Source organism: Etheostoma cragini, chromosome 5 (assembly GCF_013103735.1).
Source record: "Etheostoma cragini isolate CJK2018 chromosome 5, CSU_Ecrag_1.0, whole genome shotgun sequence".
NCBI classification, from domain to species: Eukaryota; Metazoa; Chordata; class Actinopteri; order Perciformes; family Percidae; genus Etheostoma; species Etheostoma cragini.
The window spans coordinates 29,782,309-29,794,393 of record NC_048411.1 but is presented as its reverse complement, the minus strand read 5'-3'; the positions used below and the strand labels follow the sequence as shown (position 1 = coordinate 29,794,393).

At 40.5% G+C, this 12,085-nt stretch overlaps 2 protein-coding genes across 2 annotated transcripts in view; both read left to right on the top strand.

Moving 5' to 3' along the window:
- The window catches only part of LOC117944274 (glycerol-3-phosphate acyltransferase 4-like), a 19,551-nt gene extending 16,561 nt beyond the window's left edge, over positions 1 to 2,990 (top strand). The window contains 2 exon segments of the mRNA XM_034870933.1: positions 561 to 717; positions 1,297 to 2,990. Coding sequence (XP_034726824.1) covers positions 561 to 717; positions 1,297 to 1,405 — 266 coding nt within the window. The 3' untranslated portion in view covers positions 1,406 to 2,990.
- A 5,407-nt stretch (positions 2,991 to 8,397) lies between these two features.
- inpp5l (inositol polyphosphate-5-phosphatase L) overlaps positions 8,398 to 12,085 on the top strand; it is a 37,450-nt gene continuing 33,762 nt past the window's right edge. Inside the window, exon 1 of the mRNA XM_034870902.1 lies at positions 8,398 to 9,121. Coding sequence (XP_034726793.1) covers positions 9,062 to 9,121 — 60 coding nt within the window. The 5' untranslated portion in view covers positions 8,398 to 9,061. The remainder of the gene's footprint in view (positions 9,122 to 12,085) is intronic.

The following is a 12,085-nucleotide window of genomic DNA, read 5'->3' as shown; positions in this document are numbered from 1 at the left end:
ATATAGACAATGCTGCATTTAACCATGGATATATTCTAACAGCTGGATACAGTGTTGGAGGCGGAGCCTCGTTCATTCCTATGAGAGTTGCTCAGAAGCATAACAACCAAAAACAACCCGGATGATCGCAGCTGCGTTTTCACTGTGTGGCACATAGGCGCAGTGCAGACCGCCGCTGGCCGGGCCAGCTACTTCCTGTTACGCGCTCCGCTAACTTAAATGTGTCTTTTAGACTTTCCAAATGTCCGAATGGATCAAAGTCTGAGGGTTGTGATGCTCTAAAAAACGTATCCACTGATTTAGGGCTCCTGCACACACGCGGGCACATTCTTCACGTGACACGCAGGCGTGTTGGAAGCATTTCCAGGCAAAATAGAATACAAAAAGATGTTCAAATGTCATTTTGACACAAATACATTTAATAAATGACATTTTGTGTTGAACTCCTTTTTAAATTGTGTTTTATTTCTGATAAAACAATAACATGGACTTGTTTAATTTTCTTGAAAACCCAGCGCCCTCCCTAGGCGTTCTGCATTCAGCACTTGCAATTCAATAAGCATTGCTTTTATATCTGATAATAACTGTGCTGTAAATGACTTGTTATGCCTGTGTTTATGCTGATCTTCTCCAACAGGCGGATGAAGATGCCGTACAGTTTGCCAATCGTGTGAAGGCTGCAATAGCCAGGCAAGGCGGACTGGTCGACCTCCTGTGGTAAGATAGCGCTGATTCACTGCAATGGTTTCTTCCACTTAAAGGTGCTGTAGGTAGGATTGTGAAGATCCAGGACTTAGGCTGAATCCCATTTCTTTGTCTTACCCCTACCCTTCTTCAAATAGAAAAGTAGTTACCTACACCTTGTTCTTGTTGAAAATCACTACATAATATAAATGAATGTATATGGAGCGTGATCACAAAGTTAACCTTGAAATTGTGGCGTTACCGGCGACACGAGGAAAGATTCTGGGCTCATCTAAACTTTGTGTTGGTGCACCTGAGTTTAAAAAGTTAGGCGCACCAGTGCAACCACGACAAAAAGTTAGTCTGGAGGCCTGGAGAAGATTTTTGATGGCGTGTCTCATGTTATAATGCTCCATGACACATTTGATCTCTTACACAGTCAATATTGAACTTAAAATCTCAATTAGAGTTTTCTCCCAAATCGTTCAGCCCTGGTATTGAGTCTGCATTTCATTGCTTTGTCGAACCTAGTCTGCTAAGAAGCTGTGGACTGCATTATTGTCTGCTACTTCATTTGTCGTCGTCACTAATTTCCCACTTTCCCGTTTGTAGGGACGGAGGATTGAAGCGCGAGAAAGTTAAAGATACCTTTAAAGAAGAGCAGCAGAAGCTGTACAGTAAGATGCTGGTGGGCACCCCAGAGGACCGCAGTCGCTCCTGAAGGTCCCGTGTGGGGGGGCGGACCGGCTCAGTGACCCACCTGGGCACCTGGGACTCTACCAGACAGTCGGCCTCTCTCTCTCTCGCTCTCCTGGAGCTCCTTGACTGGAAAACTCCCTCTCTGATGTCAACAGTACTCCATTTGGCTCCCCCGGTCACTGCCTTAGCCAGCCATGTTCAGTTTGCCTCGCTGTTAGGGGTCGTTCGGGGTCTGCTGCCCTTTCTGGGTCTAGCTCGACTGAAACTCTGCTTGCAGTAGAATGAGAATAAGGTGCACACAGAAAAGGAGCCTTGTCTTCTTTGTTGGCAGTCTTGTGAGGGGAAAACTTTGTTATATATCATTGAGTTACTGTCTTTGTTTGTAGTTTCAACTTTTTCATTGTCATTTTACTGTCATGTTTGTATCACACTGTGGTGACGTTGCAGAGCTGATTACACCTGGGATATAGAAGAGATATTGTAGAGAGAACTAGTTTGTTTTAAAGCTAAAACCTGTGACTGAGTTGGGGTTTTGCAGGACTGCCGTGTGTCCATGATTTAGGGCACAATGCCAGATTTTGTTACATTTGAGATATTTCTATGGGCTTTTTTCCCAAGAGGAAAAAAAATGTTTTAACGTATTTTCAACTTTTGTGTTTTACATTAAGACTTGTGTCGACACATGTGGTCACTATGGGAGTCTCATTGCAGATGAGCTCTTATTGTGTTGTCTGTTTTCTTACGTTGAATGTGTAAATCCTCACATTACGAAATTGAAATTGGGTTACTCTGATGGAGGTTTATGGACTGATGTTCAAGCTAATAAGGCAGCAGAACTAGAGTAAAAGGGTTTATAGTCGATTCATTAGGATTTTATTTTTTGGGATGCTTTAAGCATTGTCCCTCTAAAGGCCCATGGCACACAGGTAGCAACATAGACAGTCGCAATTGGTCTCCTGAAGCCCTATTCGCACGGGAGGAACCTCGAGTAACTTGTTATAATTTGTGGAGATTGTCTGTAATATAAATCCCGTGTACATCTGCCAATTCCACCGCAAATAACCGAGTACATTTCTCCAAACACAGAGGTGTTGTGTTTTTTTTTTTTTAGTCCCGTCTCTGCGATTCAGAGTTGAATTGGCTGCGTTGGCAATTATGAGTTAAAGTTCTGACTCTGCCTTGACATTGTATCCGAGGGATAATGTCAGCACATTTGAGTAAAATACAGACTTTGCTCATCCCGTGTGAAACAGGGCTTTTAACGTAGTTATAATGAGAATTAGCTAATACATATTCTTATTAATATACTTCCTAACAGGCATCATGTTACATTGGCTTCCTGCTATTGCAGTGACTATCCTGCCTAATTTATTTGAGTTTAACTATGAAAGCTATTGTCTTTATTCCCCTCCCTATCATCAGTGATCGTTCCTGTACTTGACAGCCTCTTCATGAAGAGGCAGTTGTATTTTGCTGGAGATGAGGATCCCAGGGGACACTTCTCCCTGAGGCCCTCATCCCTCCAGTTTACCGTTTATCAGGGACATTTGTCATTTAGATTGTGTCCAATCTGGTCATCCAAATTAAATGTTCAAGAATGTGACTACCTTTGACTTCAGGGTTTCTTTGTGCTTCTCACACTGTCGATCATGTTAGTTTTCTTGTGATGCACAAAGGGGTTTTCAATTTAATTTTATTTACATAGCGCCAAATCACAATATCAGTTATCTCACTGCGCTCTTCATAAAGAGCAGGTCTAGACCGTACTCTGGGATGAGTAACCCAACAGTTCCCACCAAGAGCAAGCAAGGAAAAACTTCCTTTAAGCAGCAGAAACCTCGAGCAGAACCATGGCTCAGGGTGGGTGGGGGGGGGGGGTTAGAGAGAGGGAGACATGGAGACTTGTAGCAGAGGGTGTGGAGCAGAAACATGGAGGCAGCAGGTGACTCCAACCACAGATTCAGAGCCAGAAACACCTGCAGGAAGCGATAGGAGGAAAGGGGGACGAAAGCACAAGACTCCGGGAAAGGGAAGAAGTTGAGTTAGTAAGATGCATTAATTGGATGAGGTTGCATACAGGTGGAGAGTAACCTGTTCCTACAGACGCATATGAAACTAGAAGTCTCATAACATGGCTGCAGTGAGACAGTTTAGACACACTAACACTAAAAGTATTTAAAAAATATATATATCTTGATGTTTTCAATATATGTATACATCTTTTTCCAAGTGGAAAGTAACGAAATACATTTACTCACATTACTGTATTGAGTAGTTTTGTTGTGTATTTTGTATTTTTCAAGTAGTTTTTTAAATTGGTAATTTAAAATATACTTTTTTTACATTTTGAGCAAAGTACCGGTATTGTTTTTTTGCTACATTACAAATCCCATCTGTTACTGAGATAAAAATAAATAAATAAAGAACTTTGACTAACGAAAACCAGAAGAAAACCAACAAAAATCCCGCCCGGAGCCACTCTGGTGACAAAGCAGCTTCTCGGCGTCCTACCGAGTCTTTCTGTAGGAGACTCAGAACGAGATGGAGGCAGATGGACGAGAGAGCTGTCCCCTTGTCCTATTTTCAAAACATGGGCTAAACCCCCCCCCCCCCCCGCCCTGTTTTTTAATTTAACTAATTCAAGTACCTTTTGCCTAAAGTACATTTTAAACGAACTTTAAATCTACCTTTGACTTTAAGTAATTTTTCAGATATAGGTAATTTCACTTGTCCTTGAGTAACATTTCGTCAAAGTATTTGTACTTTTGCTTGAGTACAATGTTTTAGTACCACCTCTGTATATTTCTGTGTACAGTATACGCAGTTTACAGTCACATTTACAGATGTGCACAATAAAACACTTATTTAGCAAAACGTTAAATTGGAGTTGGACGTTTAAAACAGTCATAAGAACTACAACTACCCAGTTGAACTACAAAGTTTAGAAAGAGCTCAACAGTTGTTCCGTTGCTAAATACTTGTCATTAAGACTCCAAATTAAGAATTTTTTAAATATTTACTCTAAAGGTTTATGTTCTTTTCCTTTTTACTGACAAATATTTTCCAAAGCCAAAGCATTTCTCATTCCATATTTTTAGAGTTGAATGTTTTTCCTCCCAACTTGTTGTTTTTCCGTGCTATTCTTGGCGAGCCAGCCCAGGACTCTGAATAACATTTCCTATCTGATTATTATCCAGCGGGCGCCAAGCTGCTCTAACACAGTCTGCCGTGAGGGTTGAGAGCAGCATTTTGAGTTTTCAGTTTATTCCCTAGTGAACAATGAACTCCGGTCTAAATAACATCTCTTTCCATTAATGTGTGCTCCTGATTCTTTTGCAGCAGCTTCATCAAAAACCCCGGCTTCTCCTCCACTGGCTGCAACCAACTACCCCGGCTAATTCAGAAAGGGCCCCCCCCCCCCCCCTTTAACTTTCTTTGTTTCCGAACCGGTGATGGACACGACAGCATTCTTCTGTTTCTCTATTGAAATGGTTTCAAATGGATCTGTTGACAGTTGGAGAATAAAGCACACAGTGCTCAGGGGAGGCGTGAGAGGAAGCCGGGAGAAGAGGGGCTGTGAAATGGTTCAGCAGCTCGCTAACGGTGCTATGGAGAGCCCAAGTCAGCCCCCCCCCCCCCCCAAAGCAAGACTAGCTCTACCCTGGGCTGGACCGCAGACTGCTGGACGTCACAGATCCGTCCGCTCCAAATAAGACTCTTACAGCTCCATGCTCCACCACGGTGACCCAAAACCAGGGGGTTCTTCTGCTAGTGGAGGGTATTTGGAGATAAGGTGGAGCAAGTCAACTAATTTCACATCAAATCAAAAGAACTTTACTTTTCCTTTGAGGGGATTTTGTTTGTTGTCAGCCACATTCAAACACAACATACAATAATATATATCCACATTAATCATACCAGAGAGTACATAAATGGTAAATATTTCATGACTAATAGTAACTTTAAAAAAATATAGAAATTATGATTTAATTTAAAGAATAAATCGGCTGTAACACCTGAACACGGGGATTTTGAAGAGGTAGATAAAAGTAGGAATACGTAATATGAATGGTAGAAATAAATAGCCAAAACTAGCGTATAAGCGGCTGAAATAGTTATAACTACTGACTGAACAGTTGATGCCTTCACTCCCAAGAAGTAGTAGTACGATTGCTGACTTAACCAAATTAAATAGTGACAATTAAGTAGTGTACAAAAGTAACAATATCCAATTTAGGGTAAAAGGTTGGGAGCTGCTGCTCCACTGAATAGAGAAGAGAGATCTGCAATAAATATTGTGGTTACTGGTTGTGATGACTGGAAGCTGTAGGAGGAAAGCTGTTCTAGAGAATATGATATAACGCTACGTCATGTACATAAAAACAAAACTAGTCCCACTGATGGCTTTATGCAACAGCCGTGCACAGGCTGTGCAGTGGTTGCAATGCACATGAAGATAATTACTGGATAAGCACACACCTAAGAGGCAAAGTCACACATGAAGTTAAGACCATTCTTGGTGGCTTATATAATTTGGAGGTTTTCCAGTTGTAAAACCGATACTGAGAACAATTAACCCTCATGTTGTCTTTGGGTCAAATTGACCTGTTGTCCAATATCAATGTTCTTTTTAACTACCCAAATAACATGATTGATTCCACACAACGCTCTTTGGCAAGTACACATCTCTACTTTCATTAATTTTGGGGTGTTTTATTCAATTTTTATAGCAATTGCAGAAAAAATGGAAGTGTTTTTGAAATAGTATTGAGTAAAAGTTGACATATTCCAGTCTTTGATTATCATCAACATCCATTCCTTTAATTTTAGTCTCAATAAATCCTAATTTCTGCTTTTCTAACTCAAACATTAGGTAGAATTTCCTATAAATGAGTTTTATTGACTATAAATTATAAATGTAAAACTAAAGTTAAGTTAGTGTTACGTAGTGTTGAAAATGTCACAAAATGGACAAACATTGAAAAAGTAATCAGAAGTGTTGAAAAAAGGGACGAAAACGTAAGAAAAATTAAAAAAAACTAATAAGTGTCAACAACAGTGTTGATTTTCTATTTTGACGGGAAGACGACACGAGGGTTGAAAGCGAAAGCAGACTGTCTTCAGTGAAAGGATATTATGATTTGAAAGAAAAGATGTTAACAGAAAGCAAATAACTTCCTGTTGAGACTTCACAGAATGAGCGTGGAGCGTTGAGTGCTGAGCTGAGAGTCCTTTCAAGTATTTAAATGGGTAGTTTAATATATATCAGTGTTTTATATCATCTTCTACAGTCATTATTGTAATAAAATAGTATTCAATAGGGACCCAATGGTTCCCAACCTTGTTAGTCTGAGGTTCCCCTACAGCCCTGTTAGATGAACTACGTACCTCTTCATCCATTCCCAGTGTTTGTTCCTAATGTATAACACTATTCCTCATATTATACGAGTGGATGTTACTTTCTGTCAACATTTAGGTTGTTTTGGTCAGCAATCATACTACCAGAGACGGTTTAGATATTATAGAGTATGGAGGATCTTTGGTACTACTACTACTACTACTACTACTACTACTACTACTAGGAGTGAAGCTTAATGTTTTAACCATTAAATACGTTTAGCTAACTATTTTAATTATTTTGTCAGTAGTTTTAGCTAACTATTTCAAGAGTTTAGTCAGTAGTTTTAGCTAAATATTTCAACTGTTTAGTCAGTAGTTTTAGCTAAATATTTCAACTGTTTAGTCAGTAGTTTTAGCTAAATATTTCAACTGTTTAGTCAGTAGTTTTAGCTAAATATTTCAACTGTTTAGTCAGTGGTTTTAACTAACTATTTAAACTGGTTAGTCAGTAGTTTTAGCTAACTATTTCAACTATTTAGTCAGTAGTTTTAGCTAAATATTTCAACTGGTTAGTCAGTAGTTTTAGCTAACTATTTCAACTGTTTAGTCAGTAGTTTTAGCTAAATATTTCAACTGTTTAGTCAGTGGTTTTAACTAACTATTTCGACTGTTTAGTCAGTAGTTTTAGCTAACTATTTCAACAGTTTGGTCAGTAATTTTAGCTAACATTAGTCAGTAGTTTTAGCTTACTATTTCAACTGGTTAGTCAGTAGTTTTAACTAACTATTTCGACTGTTTAGTCAGTAGTTTTAGCTAACTATTTCAACAGTTTGGTCAGTAATTTTAGCTAACATTAGTCAGTAGTTTTAGCTTACTATTTCAACTGGTTAGTCAGTAGTTTTAGCTAACATTAGTCAGTAGTTTTAGCTTACTATTTCAACTGTTTAGTCAGTAGTTTTAGCTAAATATTTCAACTGTTTAGTCAGTGGTTTTAACTAACTATGTCAAGAGTTTAGTCAGTAGTTTTAGCTCACTATGTGAGCTATTTAGTCAGTAGTTTTAGCTAAATATTTCAACCGTTAAGTCAGTGGTTTTAACTAACTATTTTGACTGTTTAGTCAGTAGTTTTAGCTCACTGTTTCAATTGTTTAGTCAGTAGTTTTAGCTAACATTAGTCAGTAGTTTTAGCTAACATTAGTCAGTAGTTTTAGCTAAAATTAGTCAGTAGTTTTAGCTAACTATTTTAACTGGTTAGTCAGTAGTTTTAGCTAACATTAGTCAGTAGTTTTAGCTAACATTAGTTAGTAGTTTTAGCTAAAATTAGTCAGTAGTTTTAGCTAACTATTTTAACTGGTTAGTCAGTAGTTTTAGCTAACATTAGTCAGTAGTTTTAGCTAACTATTTTAACTGGTTAGTCAGTAGTTTACTTCACCCCTTTCTCATATTTTTTTTATCTATTTCTATCTTTTGTGTATCATTGATTACTTTTAGCTGTATCTGTTTAAAATCCCTGTGTTCAGGTGTTATAGCTGATACATTCTCTTAATAAAATCCTAATTACTTCATTTATTTTAAATTAGTGTAGCTGCTCCGCCATCTTTTCCCAGGACCCGTTGGCACTTGCAAACGGACCGGTTTCCATGGCAATCAACTGCTGTGGGATTATCATTATCAGTTAAAACTATGGATTATCTTCAGAGGAAGTTATTACAATAGATTTAAAACAGCAGGTTTGACATAATACCATAAGTATTGGCATAACACTCCAGCTATTGTTCTTTATCCACGGTTATTCCACTCTCAGCGGCGTTATTTAAACTTTAAGGAAGAGTGGCAGTAAACGTGCGCGGAGGCGGAGCACCGGGGTTCATAACCCAGCGCCGCCTGCCTGGCTGCTGGGTCCGGGTTTCTGAGCGTCTGTCACGGCAGCAGCAGGCAGCAGAGGCACCGTGCACATGCTGCTTTAAGTCCGCTAAGAAGCAACTAGTCCAATTAACCCAGAGAGGAGGTGGAAGGAAACCCACGCATGTAGGTTATTAAACTAACTAACTAACTCACTAACTAACTCGACGATGGATGTGTGGCATATGAAGATGACGACCGGACACGACAGCCCGCCATAACAACCACAACAGGTTGAGCCAGTGTATCGCCAGTGAGATGCGGGTGTATTTGAGCGGCATAGCTAGTAGTAGTAGTCGCGATTTTGAGCTTGCACATTAAGCCTTTTGTAAGCTGCAGGACAGTATCTGGTGCAGGCCTGCCTGTCTGGCTGCCTGTCATTCGGCCCCAGTTTCCTCTTGAAGGTGGAGAAGGTGGAGAAGGTGGAGAAGGTAACATGGAAACGTACACTGATGTGCTGCTTGTCACCGCGAACGTCGGCTCGCTCTTCGACAATGTAAGTAGACTGCAAGGTAGGAAGAAACAACAAAAACTACACCACCAGGCTGCAGGATTAGTGCTGTTATAGGCTAACAAGAGACTTAATTAGTCTTTATAATGATATATGTGAGAATACTCTTGTTTTAAAACATACACAGAGACCACTGGAGTTATATAAAAGTTCATTTTTACATGTGAATACAAGGAGACAGTTTCCACTAGTGGTGGAAATACGAACATATGCTATGAATCATGATTTTGTTGGAAAAAACACGCAATTATATGTAAAATAAGACATTGGCAAGATAGAGGCTGCCGTCACTTTTTGGCAAGTGCAAAACAAATGCGTATTGCCCCTTTAAAAACACAACGTGAACAGGTGAGAAGTTCAGTGTGAGCTGTTATATGTCAGATATAAGCCTCATTAATGAAATGAATGAATTTTGAGGATGAAACAACCTTTCATTGACAAGGTAGAGGGTGCAATCAGTTTTTGGCAATTGGGGGAAAAGGACTAGATTGCGCAATATTATTGCGATTTTAAACATTTTGCAATATTTTGCGATATAAGAAACATTTCTCTGTTTCTTCACATCACTTCTATGTTATCGCTGCAAAATGGGACAAACTGACCAACAAATATATAATAAATAATATATATTAAGAGATCCATATTTGGCTCATGTTTATTGATGAAGTATCGCCACTGAAAATATCGCGATACTTTGCTGTATCGACCCCCCCCCCCCCAGTTTACACACTACCGAATAATACGGAAAATGACACGAACAAACTGAGAAATGTTTCTTTTTAGATGAAACGGATGTTGATAAGTTTCCTTTTGGGAGCGTCATTTGAAATAAGGAAAACATTAGAAGACTTATAATTTGCAATATATCGCAGAATATTACACAATATGTTTAAAAACGCATTAATATCGTATTGTGGCGTAAGTATCGTGGTGATATCGTATCGGGAGGGCGTCTGGTGTATCTTGTATCTTTACTACATTGTTTCTTTGTCGGCGTAAGTGTATCACATACGTCCATGGAGGAGACTAAATTAGTGATTTTCGTCTTCAGGAGCAACCTGCGCCCCAGATTAACCAATCTAGTCCTTTTTCCCCAATTGCCAAAAACTGATCGCAGCCTTTACCTTGTCAATGAAAGGTTGTTTCATCCTCAAAATGAATTTATTTCATTCACGAGGCTTATAGCTGACATATAACAGCTCACCCTGAACTTCTCACCTGTTCTATAGATGGCAGCCTCTATCTTGGCAAAGTCTTATTTTACATATAATTGCATGTTTTTTTCCACAAAATCATGATACATAGCCTTTTTCCATATTTCAACCTATAAAAGAATAATGTTAATAACAATTAGAAGTAAAGGTGCTTATGTGGACAAAAATCAGAGGTGCCGGTACTTACTGGTGAGTTTTGGCCCAGTTACAACACTGCCAATGACCCTGGAAAAACGTCTGATGTATAGGCAGTGCTGTAGTCAAGACCACTTTGTCAAGTCCAAGACCAGGACTAGTCGAGTCCGAGTCAAGTCTGAGTCCACAGAGGTTTAGGGCTACATTGACATTGCTACATTTTGTTTTAAAAAGGAGTATCTTTTGCTACGTTTCTCCCTCTCATTCCCCCTGCTCTGGCATTTCCCCCTCTCATTCCCGCTGCTCTGGCATTCCCCTCTCTCATTCCCCTCTCTCATTCCCTCTGCTCTGGCGTTTCCCATCTCTCATTCTCCCTGCTCTGGCAATTCCCCTTCTTATTCCTCCTGCTCTGCCGTTCCCCCCTCTCATTCCCCCTGCTTTGGCGTTTCCCCCTCTCATTCCCCCTGCTTTGGCGTTTCCCCCTCTCATTCCTCCTGCTCTGCCGTTCCCCCCTCTCATTCCCCCTGCTTTGGCGTTTCCCCCTCTCATTCCCCCTGCTCTGGCGTTTCCCCCTCTCATTCCCTCTGCTCTGGCGTTTCCCCTTCTCATTCCCCCTGCTCTGGCGTTTCCCCCTCTCATTCCCCCTGCTCTGGCATTTTCCCCTTCTCACATACCCTCTCATTCAATGCGTTTCCTTTATTTTCGTGACTATTTACATTGTAGATTTTCACTGAATTCATCAAAACTATAAATGAACACATTTGGAATTATGTACTTATCAACAAAGTGGGAAATAACTGAAAACATGTCTTATGTTCTAGTTTCTTCAAATGAGCCTGTAGACGGTAATGTAACTTTTCTAGTCTGGGCCTCTGCTGGGTTACAAAGCTGTTGGACACCGCGGGGGGGGGGGGCTCTTACGCTCATGGAAATTTGGCTCAGGGCCATGTTTCCGGTTTCCAGATCTTTCTCCAATGAAAACATGTTAGATCCCATTGTGGGAGATATGTAAACAGATGAATATCTCCCCTCCCCCCCGGGGGGACTCTGTAGTCCTCTAAACAAACCCGGCCGTTGGGATCAGACCTGAACACACCACAGGATCAACCCTTCTGCTTTAAAGGGGAACAATGCCGTTTTTGATCTTAACTGAAACGCTTCGGAGTCCCTGGAATGGTTCCACGACGTTTTTTTAGTTGAATGGTGGTCGTCCCTAAACCTGTAGGGGGGCTCTATAGAGAAACCTGTAGGGGGGGCTCTATAGAGAAACCAGTAGGGGAGCTCTATAGAGAAACCTGTAGGGGGGCTCTATAGAGAAACCAGTAGGGGAGCTCTATAGAGAAACCTGTAGGGGAGCTCTATAGAGAAACCTGTAGGGGGGCTCTATAGAGAAACCAGTAGGGGGGCTCTATAGAGAAACCTGTAGGGGAGCTCTATAGAGAAACCTGTAGGGGGGCTCTATAGAGATAGGGGGACGCTATAACATCCCCTTTAACAGCGTCCCCTTTAACAGCGTCCCCTTTAACCGCGTCCCCTTTAACAGCGTCCCCTTTAACCGCGTCCCCTTTAACCGCGTCCCTTTAACCGCGTCCCCTGTAAC